This window comes from Ailuropoda melanoleuca, chromosome 12 (assembly GCF_002007445.2).
Source record: "Ailuropoda melanoleuca isolate Jingjing chromosome 12, ASM200744v2, whole genome shotgun sequence".
In the NCBI taxonomy this organism is placed as follows: Eukaryota; Metazoa; Chordata; class Mammalia; order Carnivora; family Ursidae; genus Ailuropoda; species Ailuropoda melanoleuca.
The window spans coordinates 70312713-70335816 of NC_048229.1; the positions used below are offsets into that span (position 1 = coordinate 70312713).

The window sequence follows — 23104 nt, forward strand, 5'->3', positions numbered from 1 at the left end:
GAAAGTGAACGCCAGATATTCTAGCGTATTCCTCACACGGGAGATAGCTCTACCACAAATGTATTATGCTTCTACAAAGTGCAATCTCAGTAGAATGTAGCAGCTGCTCCCACTGAGCTGGCCCCTCTGCTGCTTCAGGTACAGTTTCTTAAAAGTAGAGACGATAGAGAAGCAAATCAGTGATCTCTGAGAGTATACAGAAAATGGTCTAACAAAGGGGGAAATGTTCTTAGTAATTCTTGGAAATGTGTTAAAGTGCTTTATTGATGTACTCGAAAAGCGATGCCACTTTAAGAAAACTCAAATTTAACTTAATTATCTTGTGAAAAAGGTTTTTATTCCTATTAATAAAAAACAAGCACTTGGAATGTTATCCAGTCCAAGAAACAACTGTCTTTCAACTATTGTTGGCTCACCTAAAAAGAAAACAAATAAACAACCCCCCTAAAAGTCATTTCCTGTATCTGGAAATCCCTTCTCCTGCCCAAATAGAGACTTAGACTCCTATCACTTGAATTTCAGTTCATATTTTACCTCCTCTCATCTCTCAATTTGTTATACATCTTTCCTAGAAATAGTCTGGGTCCACCTCATTTTTGTCTTACCACAGCACTCGTTACAAGAGAACTTGCTTTAGAGTTACTCACCTGCATGTCCACCGTTGTGCTGTGACTGGTGAGGGTCGGTACTATGTCTTACTCAGCGTGCTGGGCATTTGCCATTTTATCTGAGTCCCATACTTTCTTCTCTGTGTTCTGCCCTGTGCTGTAGGAAGCTGGAAAACTGTAGGCTACATTTCCCAGACTCCTCTATCATTTGTAGTTCCTGCTCGGTTCAGCTAATGAGAGGTAGAAAGAGGGAGAAGATACTCCTTTCTTGAACTTCATCTTGAGAGAAGCAAGGGTGTTGCCAGAAGTCGGGGAGGCGGCAGCAGCTGTGCAAATGCCTAGGAGGGCAGGCAGGTTTCCTTCCGTTCCACAGCCTTCCCAGTACCCATGTAAGAAAATTGTGTAAAACTCACTGTGTTTGAAACTCCTAGAATGGTTCTGTTTATTCATATGTGGAAGTAGAGCAATGATTAATCCAAAATAAGGAGTAAAAGAAAAATAATTTGGTTGAGAGAGAATCCTTACTAATGAAATACGGTTTTAGGTCTGCAGTTGCAAGACTTTGTAGGGACTCCAAACTCTTAATAGCAAAAGGAGTCATTTTAAAAAATGATTACTTATTAAATCAGGCACCTCTCAGTTACCATTTCTGTGTAACGCTAGCATAGATGCCCCCTCACTCAGAGTCTTAGTTCATTTGTAGGTTACTTAGTTCATTGTTGAGTTTAAGATGTCAACATTATATATATACCCAGCAAATTAAATGCAAATTTATTTCAAACTTCAAAAGACAATGCTTTGAATATCAAAAGATTAAGAAAGGCCCTTGGAAAAATTGATGAAGACCGCAAATATTTTTGTAAAATTTACCTTTCCTGTTTATGTTGTTAAAGTCAGACAGATGCAGATGATGTCTTATCATGTTGTCAGTTTTGTCAGAAAAATAACGCAAAGATAAAGAAAAAGAAGACTCAGCGTGAGTTAGATTATTTGATGGCTACAAGTTCTTTCTATCCTCTCTTTGCAATGCACCATTGCTCCTGCCCCCAAAACCAAAGTGGAATCTCTTTCTCTAGCCCCTTAAGTCTGAACTGGACTTGTGACTTGCTTTGACAAATAGAATGTGTTGGCAGTGACATAGTGTGGTGACCTCCAGAGATGAAGCTTCAAGAGACCTTGCAGTTTATATCCTCATCCTCTTTGATCACTGCCCTGAATCATCCACATAAGTTAGCCAATCTAGCCATGTGGAGGAGAACTGAAATGCCCCATCTGGCATCCAATCACCAAACATGTGAAAGAGGCCATCTTGGATTTTCTAGTCCAGCAAAACACCAGAAATAGGAGAAAGAAGAAATCATTATTGTCTTCAGTCATGACATTTTGGGTGGTTTTTACGCAGCAAAATTTGACTGAAACGTAATACTTGCTTCAGTTTTAGATTATTTTAATAACTAGCAAGGAGTTGCAGTATTTTCAAAATTGTTCGTGTTTTAAAAGATAATGCCCTTTTTCATATAAAACTATAAACAACTGGCTATTTTACCAATACAAAATATTTTTATAGGCAATCTTATATTATCTTTGGACAGTATTCCCTGGGTGAATAAATTTTTGTCATTGTCATAAACCTCAATTTCTGAAAGAAAGTGAATGGACAAGAGGAATGGTCAGGTTTGCATGAGTGATAAAAATATTCATCCTAATATACATTCATATCTTCAAGGAAAAAATAACATGTTTAGTAAGCAGGCAAGTGATTTTGATAATATATGATAAGATAAGATATTTTCAATAGAATCTATGAGTTTCTTAAAATTCTCCTTTATGTGTTTAACAAGAATCGGCAGAGTCATTGGTCAAAGGTACAGTTTGTTCAAGAATGTGCAGCTTTGTAATATTTATCTCCCTCCTTTTGAGGGAGATCCTGTGACACTGAAATTTTCTTGGAAATGAGTCAAGTGAAGAGATAGTACCTATAAAAACTACACACCCAGAATGTGATGTTGTTGAAAGGTTGTTAGATTTATAACTATACATTCATATACATGTGCCTATATTTATATATATATTTTATAAGATATATATTACACATGTGCTATATGTAACATAACACATGTATCACAACTTGTATTTCATGTCTTGTGAAAAACAGAAAGTTAAGAAACACAAACACATAAAACAAAATTAATAATGCTAGCCTGACAGGGGATCTGTATTCAATGGCATATAAGTGGAGGTCCTTAAGCAAGAAAATTTTGATTTTCTTAATTCAACCAGGGCATTCAATGAAGTCAGCTCTTCCTCAACATAGAATGGGGTATGTTCCATACTCATTGGAAGTTGAAAATATCATTATGTTGAAAATGCATTTCATGAACCTAACCTGACAAACATCATGGCTTAGCTTAGCCTACTTTAAACGTGCTCAGAACATGTACATTAGCTTACAGTTGGGCAAAACCTCCTAACTGAAAGCCTGTTATAATCAAGTGTTGACTATCCCATGTAATTTATTGAATAGTGTACTGAAAGTGAAAACCAGAAAGGCTGGATGGGTACAGATAGTGGTCAGTCTGTTGGTGGTTTGTGCCATGATCATGTGGCTAACTGGGAGCTGTGGCTTGCTGCCACTGCCCAGTGTCCTCAGAGAGTCTGACTGCATATCACTAACCTGAGACCAGATCCAAATTCTAAACCTGAAGTATGGTTTCTACTAAATGAGTATTGCTTTTTGCACTATCTAAAGTTGAGAAATCATAAGTCGAGACACTGTAAGTTGGGAACTGTCTATAAAAGAATTTTACAGGGATTTTGTAACTTAAAAAGTCTCACATCACTTTGTGGGTATTTTTTGCCATAATGAGAGCATGACTATAATGGACGTCAATATTATAAATTTTTTCATGCAAAAATGGGCCTGGGGTAATATCATCTGAGTATACAACCTTTAACTCAGAGAGTTCAAAACTGACATTCTACCTCACTGCCCTCTGACAAATATCACATCTATGATAATGTGTTTTAAAATCTAAGGGTGAATATATTAAACTTTTGGTTTGGGCTAAACACTTAGTGACAGCAAATACGTTTATAATTATTAGATTTTTAGGAAAGTTTTTAATAGCAGTTTCTTGGATTTATTTTTTTAAAACACTTTATTGAGGTATAATTGACACACATAAAGCTGTATATATTTAATATACGCAAGTCAAGTTTTCATGGGTTTATTTTTATATTAATAATGATGGGACACATTTATTAAGCCCCGGTTGTGTTAAAGAAACTAGGAACTTGGTATTATTCTTTTTTTATTGAAGTATAATTGACACACCATATTAATTATCCTTATGTCATATTCACAACACATCTGGAAGGCAGGTATAAATATCAACGGTCAGAGAGATTTGGTGTCTTGCTCATGTAGATGAAAGGAGTAGAAATTGAGAACTCCAGATCTTGGGTTTCTTCTCTTTCCCATTTCATTCAACTGGGTCACAGTGCTCTCTGTATGTTAACTGCCATCAATTTTATTCTTTTTAATGTTTCTGTTTTTTTCTTTTATTTCCTTACATCCAAGCTACTCTATTTTAAAATGTGAACTAGAGTACGCCCACTAATCTGTATAAGAAGACTGTTGTATACTTTAGTTACACCACATGTACTGTTTGACTTTTATCACTTTGGTAGGAGTATTCAATGCACACCACCAAAATATTGTGTATGAATACTCTAGGTTGTTATTTCAGGCAGTTGAGTTCACTTTTTATCCATAAAGAGCATAGGGACTTTTTTTCTCTTTTGAGACTTTACAATCTGAAATTTTAATGCACATAATTTCAGTAAGATTGGAAGGAAAAATTGCTTTTAAATGCCTTTAATGGAAAAATTAGGTACTGAAATATTGGCATATTATAAAAATGTTACCCAGCCTTTGCAAACATTGAGAACAGTGTTGTCCAGTCGTCTTTCTGCTCTGACGGAAATGTTTCCTATCTGCACCGTCCAACATTGTGGCTAATGCGACTGAACAAATGACCCTAATGTTAATCTGGCTAGTGGCTACCGTGTTGAATAGCAGGTCAAAATGAAATGACTACACGCTTCCACCCACCTCCTAGGGCTGACCTCCTCATCCTGTTCAGACCGCACACAGAAAGGGAGCAGTCTCTTTAAGATAACGCATCAATCCTGCAACTGCACTCTTCCTTTTTCTTGCTACTGTAAAGATGGCACCATTACTGTGTTTGCAAAAGTAAGGACCAGTTTTACTTGTAGGAGATTAACCCCAGCTATCCTCCCTCTTCTATTACAGTAGTTTTCTCCCTGCAAGTTGGAGAATTGCTCCCTTAAGGCACTTTAAGGCACAGCAGCTGCCAGGCATGAAGCTTGCCGTGTGTTGTGGATCTGAAGATCTAGGTAGTGGGTGGATTTGATTTTCCTGGACCTGCCCGAGGCCAGAATTGTTTCTGCTTCATTATTCTGAGAAATGGAAACGTTCCATGAGGCAGTCTAGAGTTCTGAAACATAAATGCTAGTAGATATAAAAAATTTTCAAAGTCCTTATCTACTGAATTCTTTGTTTTCTGCAGTAACTGTGTTCCCTTATGCTTAAATCAGTTCACTATAAAGATATCACAAATCTAAGCATGACATTTTCTAACATTATGCATTCCTTCTGGGGTAAGCTTTTTTCTGTCAGAGAGGTAAAACTCGAATGCTGTAGTCACAAATTTTCACCAAGACAAACTGTATAGGAGGCAAATCTTGGACACCTACTTATCCCTTCCTTAACCTTCCCCTTTCCCCACTACTCTCTACCCTTTATTCTGTTTTTCTTTTTTGTCCAGTATTCTTGAATCTGGTGTCTTTGGCCTCTCCTAAATCATGGTCAGTTACTAGGAAAAGTGCTGAAGTTCAGATGAGAGTGATCGAAGACAATCTTATCTTTTTAGAGTACTTGAATTTTAAGCAAAATGTTCTGTTTAAGAAACTGAGTATCTTTTTTTATGCTAAATGTATTTCAAACAATGTGATGGGATCAAGGATTTATTTTCTAGCTCCTGAAGTCTCACCCTAATTTTGTGTACCTATTGTTAATATGTCTAAAGTTAATCCTGATTAAGGGTCAGCCTAATCTTTCTGTATCAAAGAACACATCTAAATCATGAATGATCATATAGGAAACCTATATGTCAGTGAATATTGGTGTAATGGCGTATAATATTCAATTAGACATGAGATCATCCACATAGTACTTATCTTAAAGACACATTCAAGCAAATTGTTTAGAAAAGAGCTTTAAAAAAAACCAACCAAACAAACAAAAAATCACTGTACCTCCTTCTCTAATCTCTCAATTCCTCATAGTTAGCTAACTGACTTTTGGTCAGGGACATCATTTAGAAAGAATTCATCACATAATATCATGCTCATCTTATGTGTTACAGAATATGTAACACCATTTTTTATCCTGCTACCTATGTGGAGAACAGGGATCAGATTTATCTTCTTAACTGAAACAACTAAAATGAACAGGCAAAATACATAAGATAATTGGCTTTAAGACACTAGATACCAGGAGACAAAGGACAGTGAACTCTGAAAGTTGAGAAAGAAACAAGGTGAGCTCTCCAATGGCCTCAGCTTTTTGCCCATAGAGTGTTTTCAGGCAATGGTGCAGAAGGGAGAGGCCCAGACAGAGTCTGGTGGATTCTCTGAGTTGAGCAGGTGGAGCTGGGGCTTTGAGACCAAGGTAGTTAGAATTCACAGGGGAGAGCACCAAGGAGAAAAGTGTTGCACAGGGGGAGCCTTGGACATCTGTGGAGGATTCCTCTTCAGTGTTCAGCAGAATTCCAATTAGCACGTGTGTGAAGAAATTATCTGAGAACAAGAACAAACATTCAGGGGCGCCTAGGTGGCACAGTCATTAAGCGTCTGCCTTCGGCTCAGGGCGTGATCCCAGCGTTCGTTCTGGGATAGAGCCCCACATCAGGCTTCTCCGCTGGGAGCCTGCTTCTTCCTCTCCCACTCCCCCTGCCTGTGTTCCCTCTCTCGCTGGCTGTCTCCGTCAAATAAATAAAATAAAATCTTAAAAAAAAAAAGAAAAAAAGAACAAACATTCAAAAATATTAGAGGGAAGAAGTTTTGGCACTTTCATAGGATGTGGAAAAATGTCTTTGCCTACCAGCCAGAGGAAGAAAACTCATAATTCATATGAATCAAAATTCTTAATTCATAGAATACTCAGGAAATTCTTGCCTCAGCAGTAGAGAATAATTAGTCCTGGGCTAAGGACTACTCCAGACTCACCTAAAAATCATAAAAGCAAGACCTGAATGGATCAACTTATTTCTAAGTAACTTAACCACATCTCAGAATAATGCTAAGAAGTTTTATAGGAATACAAAAATATGCATTAACCAAAAAAGTAAAATTCATACAACATCTGGCTCCAGTCAATGATTACAAGGCATGTGAAGAAGCAGAGTGGACACAACCCATAATGAGGGAAATAATCAATAATAATCTAATATTAATTTTATAATCTAAGAGATGTTAGAATGAGCAGATAAGGACATCAAAATAGTTAATATAATTGTATTCTATATGTTCAAAAGGTTAAGTAGTGTCATGGAAGAAATAAAAAGGATGCAAATTGAAATTCTTGAGCAAAAAGTTACAGTGCCCAAGATAAAAAATACTCAGAATATAACAGTATATTAAATATGGCTGAATAAGAGACTGGTGAACCTGGAGACCTAGAAATATAAGCTATTCAAAATAAAACACACAGACAAAAATTGAAAATGAAAAGAGCATCTGTGAGTTGCAGGAAAACTTCTATTGGCCCAAAATACATGTCCTTGGAGTCTGTGAAGCAGGTGCGGGAACAAACAAATTTGAAGAAATAATGACCAGAGTTTTCCAAATTTGATGGCCTACAGATGCAACACGATCCCAGACACCAGACAGGCTGTCTTGCAGATATCGGCAAACTGATTCTAAAGTTTATACAGAAAGGCAAAAGACCTAGAATAGCCAACACAATACTAAATAAGAACAAAGTCAGAAACTGACACTATCCAACTTTAAGACTTATTATAGAGTCATGGTAATTAAGACAATATGCTAATAGTGGAAGAATATACAGATTAATGAACAGAAGAGAGAGCACAAAAATAGGCCCACAGGAGTACATTCAACTAATCTTTGAAAAGCAGCAAAAGCAATTCAGTGGAGGAAAAGGTAGTCTTCAAACATTTCACCTTACACGGAAATGGGCTCAATGGGGATCATAAACCTGTATGTCAGAAGCAAAAATGTAAAACTAGAAGAAAATTTTGGAAAAAATCTAGATCTTGAGTTTGGTGAAAAGTCTATAGATATCATACCAAAAATAAGATCTACAGATGGGGAGAAAATATTTGTAAAACGTATATTTGATTAATGAGTGACATTTAAAAATATATAAAACTCTTAAAATCAACAATAAGGAAAAAAAACCACCCAATTAAAAAATGGCAAAAGACCTGAACAGATATCTCACCAAAGAAGATATATGGATGGCAAGTAAGCATATGCAAAGATGTTCAAGATCATTTGTCATTAGAGAATTGCAAATTAGCATGACAATGCAATACAACTACACTCTTATTAGAATGGTTGAATCCAAAAAACTGACAATAAAATTGCTGGCAAGGATGTGGAACAACTGGAATTCTCATTCATTGCTTATAGGAATGCAAAATGGCATAGTCACTTTAAAAGACCATTTGGCAATTTCCTCAAAAGTTAAGCGTAATCTTACCATGTGATCCAGCAATTACACTCCTGGATATTTATCCAAATGAGCTGAAAACTTGTGTCCACACCAAATACTGCAGGTGAATGTCAATGGTAGCTTTATTAATAATTGCCTCAAACTGAAAGCAACCAAGAGTGAAAAGATAAACATAAGTGGCATATCCAAACAATGGAGTATTATTCAGCAATAAAAAGAAAGGAGGTAATAGGCCATGAAAATCACAGGATGAAACTTAAATGTGTTTTGCTAAGTGAGAGAAGCCAGACTGAAAAGGCTACATAATGTCTGATACCAATTATATGACATTCTTGAAAAGGCAAAACTCTGGGTAGTTAATAGGGAGTTGGAGGAAGAGTAGGAGAGGGTTAAATAGATGAAGCATAGTAGATCTTTGTTAAGGGCAAGAAGCCATTTTTTACTGTATTATTTGTAGTTATGTACACACAACCCTATGCATTTGTCAGAAGCCACAGAACCCATAGACCCTTTTAGCACAGAGTTAACCTTACCGTGTGCAAATTTTTTAAAAAATCATGTAGGAGAGTAGGACTACCTGGATGGAATGCACAATGTGACAAAACAATGTGACAAATGTGAACAAAACAATATCTGTATTAGAAAGTATGAAAAACCTCATTTAAGAGGAGTAAAAAGTTTCTGAACTAAGTAACTTTGGAAATGAGTAGAGTCTGCAAGACTAAAGAAATAGTACCTCATCACTGTAGTTAAGTTGATAAAGGTGTTTGCCATGGGAGTACAGGTTAAAAATTGTGATACTACTCTAAAGGCATATTGAAATTGAACAATTAAATTGTAAATGAGGGTGGATGGGAGTCAAATTTCTTGTTGTTAGAATGGCATTTTACCGGTAAGAAAGAGAAGGAGGCTAGAATAACCCACGTGGTAATAGATTGAAGTTGGAGACGTCACTATGAAATCATACTTAGCTTGATATAGATACAAATAAACTGACAGAAATATTTATAGATACCTAGATATACACAGGTTAGTATATACAGATATATTTCCTTGCTCTTTTTGCAGAAGGTCCCAGAAGTAGGGATACCACTAACAATAAGCACACTTAGGACCTAGATGTTGGTTTCTAATACCCTTCTTTAGTAAAAAGAACCAAGGATCTTCAAAGAAATAGCTCATTCTAAGGGGCAAGAAATATAGAAAATGAGTTCAGAGAATCCTGTGATGCCAGAAATTAAGGAAGTGCTGCAATGTGCACGTGCGCGTGCGCACACACACACACACACGCACAATGATGACAGTATGTCAAAAAAACACAGGATCCAATTGAAAAGGCTACTGATAGAAGCTTTTTCATCCAAAGATGGAACATTTTGAGCAACAAAATAGAGTAGTATTGGATCATAGACCCAGTATATAACATAAATATCCATGAGTCCATATGATTGATTACATAAATAAATTGGGAGAATAGATGAATCCGTCATGCAGAACAATTCCAAGTGGTTTATAAGATATTCTCGCAAGTAGGTGGAGTATAATTCCCCACTCCTGAGTGTGTGCTGCACATGGTGACTTCCTTCCAAAGAGGAAAGAAGAAAGGATGAAAAAGAAGAGGAATCTGACAATGGGGAAATCTGACACTTCTCCTCCAAGTGATTGAGGTCGACATCATCAACGATAAGTCACATTAATGGTGCATACTCTTGATATGTGATAAAAATGACACTTTACAGTCTTCCTTTCAAAAACTCCTAATTTTAGTTTAATCATGAAAAAAACAACAGACAAATCCCATTAGAGGGCCATTGTACAAAACAGCTGACCAATATCCTCAAAGTTGTTAAAGTAATAAAAAAAAAAAAAAGGAGAGTCTGAGTAACTGTCACAGCCAAGAGGATCTTAAGGAGGCATGGATATTAAATGTAATGGGGTATCCTGGGATCGTAGAACACAGAAAGAACATTAGGTAAAAATGAAGGATATCTGAATTAGATATGGACTTTTAGTTAATGATATTATACCAACATTGGTTCATTACTTATAACAAATGTACCAAACTAATGTGAGATGCTAATTATAGGGGAAACTGGATGTGGAGGGTGAATGGGTACTTTCTGTGCTATCTTTGTAATTTTTCGATAAGTCCAAAATGATTTTTATATTAAAATTTATTAAAAATACTTAATAAATATTTTCAAATAATATTTATTTTAAAAAGGGAAAATTTCAAGTCATTAAAGACCCCACACTCACTGTATAATACATAATATTTTGATCAGAATATCTAAGAATCTTAAATACTTTCTATTAAAAACTGGATTATATTTTATTTTAAATATTGTTGAATGATGCAAACTATATATGCATATAATAGATGCATATGTATAATACATGAATATATGTATTTATGCACACATACATTATATAAACAGTATATGTAAATATATTAATATATAAATATAAACAGTATACATAGTTATATATATAATTTGTTTAGGTAGGCAAGAATTACAAATTTTCTTTAATAATATTAAGGAAAAAAAAGAATTAAAGTTACAGTACAACATAGGAAATGTGCATATTTTCCGTTATTATTATTTTTTCTGAAGAGAGCATCCATTGTTGCTTATAATTTTTATTTTTATTTGCCAATTAAATCTTTATTATGGAAGTGTTGTGTCAGGTGAGATGTTAATAGAAAGAGTGCACTGCTAGAGCTTTGGGTGTTTGCAAAGTTGCAAGACTCAGTATGTGTCTTATTATCAAAGTCATCACTTACATGATTTGTAACAGTGATTAAAAGAGAAAATAGTAGCACTTAGGGCAATAAAAAGTCACTTAAGAAAAGTGTATTCATGTTACAGAATGTTAAGTCCCTTAACTGAAAATGCAATACAAAATAAAAGTAAATACCATTAATAAAATACTAACTCAGTAAAGGTTCAACCCCAACAATGACAACATTGAATATTTTTATATGTTTACTGGTTATAGCCAGTATAGAAGCATTGTTTATATTCACTATAAATATATTTGGGAAGGGGCTTTTGGCAAAAATTTTATTGTCTCATAAATAGGTGTTCTGAGATGGATTTTAGTGGGTGTGTGTGGGGGGGTGATTCCCCAATTCCCCACACTCACAAGCAATTCTCAGGGTAACAGAAGGGTGTCCAAAAATTCAACTCATTTCTGACACCATCTACCCAGAAATCACATCAGATTACACAGGTTGAGGGCTCACTTACTAAGACTGCCCTCCCTCTGCCAATTTCATCTGTACTTCCAACTGGCTATAAATCGGAGGTTCCCACAACCCCCTCCTTGGGTTTGATTATTTTGTTAGACTGGTTCACACAACTCAGAGAAATATTTTATTTACTAGATTACTGGTTTATTCTAAAATGAAATAACTCCAGGACACCAGATGGAGGAGATGCATAGAACAAGGTATGGGGAAAAGGGTGCGAAGTTTCCATGTCTTCTCCAGACATACCACTCTCCTTAAATCTCTACAATCTACGCGTTCACCAAACTGAAAGCTCTCCAAACACAATGACATGGGCACAATTATTTAAATCATGGGCCACTGGTAATAGAACTCAATCTCTAGCTGTCGGCCCTCCCCAGGAGTGGGGAGGCAGGGAGGTACTACTGAAAGTTCCAAATTTCTAATCACAGGGTTGGTTCTCCTGGCAATCAGTCCCCATCCTTAAGTTACCTAAGGGTTTTCCAAAGGTCACTTCATTAACATAAAAAGGCACATTTATCACCCTTTATCAGGAAATTCCAAGGGTTTTATGAGCTGTGAGCTGGAAGAAGACCAAATATAATATGAGAAATATATATTTGGTCATTCAAATGACCAAATATATATTTCCTATAAGCCACAATATTGTACCTCAAGTACATTTTAGTTTTAAAAAGAATCTATTTTGGGGGCATCTGGGTGGCGCATTCAGTGAAGCGACTGCCTCTTGGTTTCTGCTCAGGTGATGATCTCAGGGTTGTGAGATCAAGCCCCACATTGGGCTCTGCCATTAGTGTAGAGTCTGCTTAGGACTCTCTCTCCCTTTCCCATTGCCCCTGCCTGTGTGTGCACGCACACGCTCTCACTCTCTCTCCCTCTCAAATAAATATATCTTTCAAAAAAAGAATCTATTTTGAATAATGACATCAGCAAAATTGCACAATAGGAAGCCTAGACCCTCCCTAAAATCCAGAAAAAAATAGGAGATTGAGGCACCAGATAAAACCATTGTTACACGAATAAAAGAAACAAAGGAGTGGCATTTTGATCGCTTTCTAGTCTTTTGATGTGACTTTGTTCCACTATGGTCTGAAGGTCTTTTTCCGATCTAAAGTACAATCCAGTAGCCTCTTTGTACACTGTGGTGGGATGTTCAGTTCTCTGGCAAGTTGTACCAAGAGGAAATTGAAAGTCTTATTTTACAAATTCTAACATTTTGATTTGATTTATAATGCTTTCTCAGGCAGGGCCTGGCCCATAATATGCATATGCCAAACCCTAAGCACCAGCAGTTGTGTTTATCTTAATCGGTGGAAAATAGAACCACAAATGCATGCACAGGGAGAAGTGATTCGCGGCGTCTGATTCAGCAGTACAGTGATGTGCAAAATTAGGGCTCTATGCTTTTCTGATTTGCTCCATTCAGACTCTTTTTTCCCCCCTGATGTTAAGCACCATCTGGTGGGGCTGGAGAAAAGAAGCACAGGTCAGTGAGTCTTGGTGACCAACCCTTTCCTGCCCCTAATGGGTCACGTCCCTCTGGCAAGTCCTAATTCCTTTGCTCATTGGATTTCTCATCTGTGCAAAGTTAGATATAGAGTACAGTGATTACAAGAACAACATTGGTTGTGTAACTTCTAGGGGCATCCACTTTACTGCACCGTCTTGGCTTGAGGTTGATACTTCACTTATCCTCGGGCATAGATGAGGAAACAGAAACAGAGGTGAGATGGAGCTTGCCGGAGAGCTTGTGCTGGTTGGTGGTGTAGCTGGGGCAGACATTGAACCTGGGCTGCCAGACTCCAGCATTGCCTGCTCAAACCACTACTCTGAATGGTCAGAATGCAGAGATCTAAGGCCAGTAAGTAAATGAGGGCCCATTCAGTGCTAGGTACTCAATAGAGGGTTATCATACATTATATCACAGTGACTCTTTTACTCATTATTCTCTTATTATTATTATTTTTTTAAAAGAAATCGAAGACCGGAGTAATGGAGTCACTTAATGAGAACCATAGTGGAAGCTGACTTCATATCTAGGCTCCTCTGTTTGCAAAGTCCATGTTCTCTCCCTTGCTTCACGTTGTCCAGGCAGTTTCTCCCCTGTGTGGTCATCAGACAGGACAGGTGTGGAGGCTTGAAATGCTGTGGTCTTCTCTCCGGTGCCAGCCTTTACCTCATTCTATAGCTATAGCCCACTGTCATGGAAAAGCCATCATTAATGGCTGCTGTAATAATTTATACTTTGTCCTAAAGAATTATTATTGGCATGAAAGGTTCAGTTATTTTTCATTTATGTGTACTGATCCTTTTAAAAATGCATTCTCTAATTTGTTTTATGGGAACAATTAAGTATAAGTTTTTAATAGGAAGATAACTTTTCCGAAGAGACCAAGAATCTGTTCCTCAGTGTGGAAACACTAAAAAGTCATGATTTTAGAGCTTCGCAGTCCAGAATGCCAGCCCAGCCTTCTCTCTTACTGTGGCACTCTGGACATACGGCTTAACTTTCCTGAGTTTCAGTCTCTTTGCTATATAGACATAATGATTGTTCCCTCAAAGATTGCTATAATAATTCAATTAGGAAGCAAATGACATATTGTATGTGTTCCATAAAATTTAATCGCCTTCAATAATTACCTAACATCAGTCCTCAACTTGTATCTGCTTTTGCCTAATATATTATATTGGAAAATAACAAAATCAGGGATGTAGGCCTAGGAATACAAGTAAACACTCAAACAATGACCTTTCTTTTCCCTGCTGTTTTTTTTCCCCCTAGGGCCTCAAGTGTTATCCACCACTGCCAGGTCAGGGAGGCGGTGTCCTTTGATGTGAGGGGCAGCAAGTCCCAGGGTGAGAGCAGGAAAATCGGAAGTCAGAAAAACAAAGTCTCATCTTCGGTACTTTACTTAACTAACTCTATGACCTCTACCAATTATTTAAATTCTCTGTTCTTGGTTTCTCATCTGTAAAGTAGGAAAAGAAAAAATACCTGTTCTGCTTTGTTTGTAGGCAAGAGCCACACCTATTTGTTTAGTTCTTATGGTTAGACAAGAGGATGCATCTGTCCTTTTTTCTTTATTTCATTCATTCCATAGCAAGGGTAGTGCTGCTACAGGCTTATGCGTCTTCGAATTCCTAATCATCAAGAGATGCTTGAGAACTCTAGGATTCCTATGCTTGTAAAATCTAGCACATTATCAGTTAAATATCTTCACATTTAAAGAGATTATCCTCTGTGATACCACGTGATACACTCATTATGTGATATTAACTCCATTATTTAAATATTTTAATATTCTATTCAAGAAATAGGAGTATTCATGGATCAGCCATTAGAAGAGTAATTTTTCTGTAGTCGATGAGCTTCTGAATTCAACTTTATTCCTCTCTCCTTTAAAGCATTTGAATTACATCTTTACATTGTTTAGGTTTGGGGTGTGTGTGTGTGGGGGGTGCCCTTCTTCAGTATCCCATCATTCTTCATTTCAGGCCTTTTGGGAATTGTTATTAAAGAATTTGTAGAATGCAGCTGCCTGTTCACAGCATGATGTATTCATCAAAATAAATCCATCCAAAGCATTCAGTTTGTGGATTTGTCCTCCTGATGCACTAAAATAAGAAATGTTAATTTCTTGAAGACTATTACCAGATGATTCTAAATATCTGCCAAACAGGAATGTCTGTTTCCTTGTGAGGAATTTCCATAATAAAATCCTGGCACCATAGCTGAAGAGGATAGTTTTATATAAACAGAGAAAAACAACAGCAAGTATTTTCCCTGACGACAGTTTTAGCTACAATTTACCAGTACTGCTTAGTTATTTCTGTCTTCTTTTATGCTTTTGTTTTGAAACATAACGCAGTTTTACCTGGATGCCCTCCCGGATATTCAGGAATTAGCTCAGTGTGTTGACTGGCTCCGCTAAAGGCGAGACCTCCAGAAAATCGGGAGGCTTCACCGCCTCACCCCTTCACCCACCCACATCTCCAGAGGGGAGAAAGGGTTAAGGACTGTTGGAGAATAGCGGGGCGGGGAGGGAGCCCCGAGGAGGCCCCGGAGCCGCAGGCCGCCCCTGCAGGTGCAGCTTCCATCAGCGGCGCTTCGCGCGGTGGGCTCCGAGCGCCGCCGTGAATTTGGAGGAGGGACCGCTGCCACAGTCAGGGACCGCCGCGGCGAGGAGTGGGCGTGGCCTGGTCGTTCCTGCTTGTTAGGAAAGATGCTGGGTGCCTTTCACTGAGGAGTCAGGGCTGTGTGTGGGGTGTGTGAGTCTGTGTGTGTGCCTGTGTGTGTGTGTGTGAGAGAGAGAGAGAGAGAGAGAGAGAGAGAGAGGGGAGGGAAGGAGGGAGAGCGACCGAGAGACCCAGAGGTGTTGAAGACCCAGACAGCGCTCGGAGAGCCACTCAATATCTTCTGGGGGAGCCCAACAAATGTGAACATGGGGTCTATCACCGGAGCTGTCCTCAAGACGCTACTTCTGTTATCTACTCAAAACTGGAACAGGGTCATAGCTGGGAATTCATGTAAGTATACAGCAAATGATTTAAAACTTGGAGTGGTGGTAGTGGGGGGGGGCTCTCTGCAAAACTTTAATTCTGTTGTTTTATGATTATTATTTGCAACTGGCAGTGCTGCAAAGCATATTGCTATAAATGAAGCCTCACTTAAAAATCTTGCAAATATGACTGGCTTTACACATATCTTTCCTCCTGGTCTGGTCAAAATANAGCATATTGCTATAAATGAAGCCTCACTTAAAAATCTTGCAAATATGACTGGCTTTACACATATCTTTCCTCCTGGTCTGGTCAAAATATGCGAAGTGTCATTTCTTTTTTTTGTCCATGAGCAGACTCTTATCCTCTCGTCTTTGAATATTCATTGAGAAAGCTCAAATTCTAGTAAAACATTAAATTAGCATCTTAACCAGGGAATAGCCTGTGAATGTCTTCATTTCTTCCTTTTTAAGGATTACTGAATTTTATTGGAATTATGTGTAGCAGGAAAACAACTGGCAGACTTTACCTTATGCTGCATTAGCTTAGATTTCTGAAGTTTGCATTGGCAGACTGATAGCTGGCTGCAGCTTTTAAATGATGCCAGGCAAATAACCAAAATACACTGCAGAATTCAAGAGCAAAACTGGTGGAAGTGAACCCCAGTATTAAGAATTTTGCCCTCACTCCCTAAAGAATGAGATTTGAGTACTCTTGAAAGGGCTCAATTCCTACATTTTGCTTAAAGGAAAAACGTTTAGGTGATTTTTCAAAAGTATGAATTCTTAAAAGTATTATTTTTAACTTTAAACATTTGTGATTGGATATTCTAAGTTAATTGATTCAGGGAAGATTTATGAAGACCTTATTTCTTATTTAAGTATCATCCAAAATAATTTGGCAGAACTCCCTTCATTCACTTTTTATTAGAGATAGAAAAAGTTTTAAAAGTTATATTTGGCTTAAAATCCCTAAATGGGAGAATTTTCCCCTCCTCGATGAATGATAAATAGCTCTGCAAATTCAACTTTTTATCTCTTTCCCTGATTTAAAGAGAAAAGCTCATTTGCTTTTCCAGAAAGGGCTATGAGGCCTGTGCAGGAATTGCTGCTGCTGCTGTATAACCAGGTTTAGGTTTAGGGGATGCAAATAAGCCAGTAATCAGGCATTTGCTATGGCACATCCCTTGGGCACACTAAAGCACTCTGATGTGGGAAAAACATGGTAAATGACCCTTCTGGCACAAGTTGAATGTCCATTTACACTGCATGGCTACTGCGATTTCAGGTTCTCATGCAGTATTAGCTCATTTAATGGCATGGTGTATCCATCACTCTGCAAGAAGAGAATATCCCTCAGATGCTGCGCTGTGTTTCAGATTCAGTTTTAATTAGGTTGTAGAAGAATTCCATGAGACAAGAAAATTTGTCTATTTTCACCTAGTCAGAATCTTGGAAGGCTGTAATGGTAGCATTTGACAAGCATTGCAGCAAACAGACAATAACTAGACAGACACACACACCCATGCACACAAAGTTTTGTAGAAAGAAGGCATAAGTAATCCATTGTCCAACTACAGAAGTTCAACCAAAAAGGAAGGCACTAGAGGTCACTGTTACGATGTAAAGCACATCACTTGAGGCATCGTTCCCTTCAGAAAAGCAGAGCTGAAGTCTGGCCTAAACACATTCCTGTCTTTCCAAGGCACTGCCTGTATTTGGGTTAATAATATATGAATATGATTGATATTTGTTTGATAGTTATTTATGTTTTTTTTTCTTGAAGTCCAGTAAAAAGCAGATCCACATTAAGTAGCTTTCTTTTGAAATAGATCTTTTTAGTGAAGGGCAGAGTTGCTGCTGAGACCTGAGGAGAACAGAATATTCAGGGGTGCTTAGCTTTGGCTGGGTCTCTGGCTGGCACTTAAAATTTCAACCCTGGTTGTGTTCTCTCAGCTTTGGTTTGTTCATGAAGTGGTTTAATGCTCTTCTGAACATTGGAAAAAACTTAAAGAACCTATAAAATTTTAAATTATTAGGAATTATTTAAGTATTAAAGCTGAAGTTCTTGGTTACCATATATATTGAGTTGACAGTTCTTAATATGTCAAAAATGCAAATAAATGCCCTCATCTAATTAAAATTGCATTTAATAATTTCTTGTTAATATCACTTAGTATGATTTGCAATAATATATATGAGAAAATATTCATTTCCCAATTTTTGTTTTATTCTTTAATACTTAGATTTTTATTTTTATTTTTTTTAAGTTTTGGAAGGAAGCAAGGTCTACTTACTACCAAGATGCTTCATATATTTNTATGATTTGCAATAATATATATGAGAAAATATTCATTTCCCAATTTTTGTGTTATTCTTTAATACTTAGGTTTTTATTTTTATTTTTTTTAAGTTTTGGAAGGAAGCAAGGTCTACTTACTACCAAGATGCTTCATATATTTTATCTTGTTTGGAAGAACAAGTGTATATGTTTACCAGCAAGGCTGGGATTCAATCTATGGACAAGTGACCCTCAACCAGCGGAAGCTTTTTTATTTTTTGTATTTTTCTTTTTTTTCAGCATAAGCATTTTAAAGTTTTATAGTAACACCAGTAATTCATCTGGACAAGACTTTATATTAAAACATGAATCAATCTTGAATACCAATGTTAAAGTCAGGGAGAACTGAATTTAAATAAAGAAAATTAAAGGTCAGTCTCCCAGGTGAATACAAAGACCTTCTCCCTTTATTTACAGCTGATTCACCAAGAGCAAATCTGTTCTCCACTGAGTCAGCCCAAGACTACCTAAGGCTGCCAGTGTGAAAGCTTTCATGGGACAACACTCTAAACCAGGAATAGCTCAGGGATTAGGCGTACTTTAATTTGAATGTTAGTTGATCTAATTAATCAACACGGTAACTTTACATTGGAAGGATTCTGTGCAAATACACACACATACACATACATGTTTATGTGTATGTGTACATGTATATATGTAAATAAACCTATATAAACCACCAGATGCACATGCTCACACATATTCAGTGGCTCTGCTTACTCCTCTCCTGTCTAAAGCTGAAATATGTTGGATGGGCCACATTCTTTGCCTACTAGCGCCCTCCTTGACACTCCAAAAGCAGTGAACCAGCCCCAGGTCTTTCCTCCTTGTTCTGGTCAAGACAAATTTGTTACTATATTAAAGTATTCCTTTCATGGAAGTTTAGAAACAGGTAGGTCCTTCTGGAAGGGCTACTGCATGGACTGTTGTTGGTTTCTTCGCTTGCTACCAAGAGACATGATTTGAGAAGAGAGATATCTATTTTTATAATTATTATTATGGACTCACAGTTTCTTGCTGAACATTAAGATGTTTTGGGCAGAGAGATTGACTCACCACGAAAGAAGGAACAGGTGTATGGACTAAGGCAAGAGTCTTGCTATTATTTTTACTCTTGCTGATCATGTGAGGAAGGCTTCCTGGCCTCCTGCTGAGTCTTACTTTGAAAATATTTAATGCTCACCAAGTAGCTTATGAATGACTTAATTAGTAGTTAAGTTCTGTTATCTAATTGAAAAAAGGCTTATCTGATATCTACTCTGAAAGAAGCATGGAAAGAATATGTTAAAATCAGCAATAGATGAAGGTAATTGCTTGAGTAGATCATCACTCTTGTGGGCTCTGGGATGCAATGTGAATGCAACTGAACAGATTCCCAAATTGTTAAAACTCAACCTTGTAATTCTTTCCTGAAGCTTCCTACTTTTCCTTCTTCTCCCAAGAATTTCTTCCCATGGCAAAAAATAACTAGACTGTAAGAGTAAAGTACTGATGAAATGTAATTATATGATACAATGCATAAATAGCTGACCTTTGGACATACAGGTGAGCATGCGCTTTGACTCACTTTTCTAACGGCAGTTCTGATTTGCTTTCTTCAGTTTGGTGCCTTCTCTCCTCTTCTGATTGCATGCATCCCAAATACTTTCTGGTAAGGGCAGTCTCCAGCTCTGGGGATGACACAACTCATAGCTAACACGAGGCTCAAAAATATGACTTTCACAGGACACAAAGTGCTCACTCTTAGTAATAAACGTTATTGTCTTTTAAAATTTTGGAATTTGTATCAATGCAAACAGTTCCTTTCTGGGACCCAGTCTCTATATCAAGATTGAATTAATTTGCCTCTTCAGTGAAAACAAATTAATAGAATTGCATAACATCAATTGTAAGATAGTGTAATATTTAGCTCAGAGTTTGGCCAAATATGGCCCACTGCCTTGTTTTGAGCTAAGAGTGGTTTTTCTATTTTTAAATGTTTGGAAGAGAAGTTTTTTTTAAATATTTGGAAAAAAATTAAAAGAATTCTTTGTGGCACAAAAAAATTGTATGAAATCTGAATTTCAGTCATCCATTCCTCTCATGAGTAGGCACGTATGCTAAAAATTGTACTCAGTTATTATTATTATAGTTTGCATTTTATCAACAAAATTGTTCTGAAAATTGATTTCCCTCTCTTTATATGAAGACCCACGTGATGTTCTTTACTATCTAGCTTTTTATAGAAAAAGTCCATTGACCCTTGATTTAAATAACATACAATATAATGGTGAGACATGGGTAGTATATAAATTATACTGCTGTGATAAAATTTAGTCTTAATTATTTAGCACAGAAATACATACTTGTGGAATTGCGGTACTGAAATTAATTACTAGGAACTATCACAGAAGAGAACTTCAAATTAGTATCTTCCTCATATGTTTCTTCTTAAAGACTTTATTGTTCAGAAATACTGTTATTTCAGTGGATGTGAATTACTTGTAACTATTTGTAAAGCTTCAGCAGTTTTGGTTGCTAAAGGGGCACCTTCAATCTCAAGTAATCCTGTTAATATAAGAAGTTCAATAAAGTGTATAAGTAATTGCATCTCAGATATTTTGAATGAAAATTCTGTTGTTATTTTATACTTTCATGAGTGTAAATTATCCCATTCCATACTAATCAGAAACTTGCATTTGGAATCACTGATTGTATGAGGGAGATGATCTTATTGGAAGAGTATTCTTGTCCCTATGACTTTTACAGTAGTAGCTGCCTACAAACGCTGAAATTGGTGAACTTTCTAGAATAAATTAAAAAATAGACTTTCATTTAAGCACTGCCCACTGAGAATTCATAGTAACTAGGCAGGTGCCTTTCACCTACTCATGCCAACATAATGAATTTTTATGTAAATGTCTCACCCATTTGGAGTTGTATTTACTTTTCATTTCCAAGAACTGATCATTGGTCTTGTTTTATTTACACTATACTGTTTAATGTAGTTTTTTTTTAAGTTTAACTTAAAAATATGATGGAATATAACATTTTACAAATTCTTTTCATTGAAATTCCATTGTAACTTTCTTCCCCAAAGTAAATAGCCATGTGTTAAAATACTTTATTTTTCATAATTCTGTTTTTAATGGCTCAGCTCTAATGAAGATTTTTGTCTAATCAAAAAACCAATTTCCAAATCAAAGACAACCAAGGACAGTCTCGAAAAGCTCACTGGAATGTGACTTACTCTGGGTGTCAACAAGAACTGTAGTGGGCTCATGATTATCCCCTATGAATGGATGATAAGGGACAGTGACACCTGCCCTTACATGGCTCTGAATTTTTTTTTTACAATAGAGTATCAGTTTTGCTTTATAAATATCTATTTTCTCAATTTGATACCATATTTAGAATTTGAATTGCTTTTACCTCAGATAAATCAATATTAGGGTCTTAGTATTGTCAACTAATGAATCCCACGACCTTTGGGTTGCTAGTTAGTCAGTTTATCTAAGTCCTCCACTCTCCTTTTAAAATCTCCTTCTTTCCTTAGTGATTGAAAGTTCATGGACTGGCCCAACTCCTGAACACAGTAGGAAGAGTAGTGAAAGCTTATCTAACGTTGTTATGTACATCCCAGATATGCATATATTCAGATTGGTAGTGAATGTCTCTGGTGAAATATTAAATAATGCAGGCTTTGATCTGATTTTTTCAGTGGGCTGGTATTTCAATTCTTGCTTAGCTTAATTTTAAAAAATTTTTATTGATTCAGAAATTTTGGCTTCAATAACCCTTTTAGTATTTGTCTAGAATCATTGCTATTTTTCAAGACAACAAGTATGATAGGGAAAGGGAGACCTGTTGCATAATATTTGCTTAAAATAGGACATGTTTCAAGAATTAACTACATTCATGTAGCAAAATGAGCTGTGTTGTGGTGGTGGTGGAGTGAATTCTCATAGAATATATGAATAATTATTTTAATGTGTATTTCACTTAGGAACTTTTAGAAATACTCTCTAACAGATCTTTAAAAACAGGTCTTGAATTGTAGGATTAAATGCTAGGGTCACTTAAAAAGGAAAATCTCAGAAAGAGAAATAAATGCCCCAAATTAAATGCAGACAAAAACTGTGGAGCTTTAGGAGAACTTGTGATTACCACTGGAAGTCCCCCCCCCCTTTTTTTTCTTGGTAATCAGGGTCATAATTTATTTTTACAATTGAGATATTTATATCATTCTTATGTTGGCATTTAAAAAATATATTAAATTCTTTTTTTAAAATTCAATTAACCACCATATAGTACATCATTAGTTTCAGATGTAGAGTTCAACAATTCATCAGTTACGTATAACACCCAGTGCTCATCACATCACATGAAAGTCCTTCTTAAGGGAAGAATGAACACATCAGAAAGCCTCAATTAACTAAATATACTTAAATGAAATCATTTACCCTGGAGATTAATATTGTAATTTGAAGGTTTTGAGGGTTTAAAAAAAAGATTTAAAATTTCTTGAGAAATAATAGTTTACCCATAACTCTAAATTACAGTAAATGTTTTTCTAAATAACGAAGGTGTCATTGACCATTGGATTATCTTCTTGACTGCTTTTTTTGGGGAAACTGTGAT

The 23104-nt window shown here is 36.5% G+C and overlaps 1 protein-coding gene across 1 annotated transcript in view; it reads left to right on the forward strand.

The window, feature by feature from the left end:
• Positions 1 to 15540: 15540 nt before the first annotated feature.
• Positions 15541 to 23104, forward strand: part of CNTNAP4 (contactin associated protein family member 4) — a 261201-nt gene continuing 253637 nt past the window's right edge. Inside the window, exon 1 of the mRNA XM_034638501.1 lies at positions 15541 to 16171. Within this exon, the coding sequence (XP_034494392.1) occupies positions 16087 to 16171 (85 nt within the window). The 5' untranslated portion in view covers positions 15541 to 16086. The remainder of the gene's footprint in view (positions 16172 to 23104) is intronic.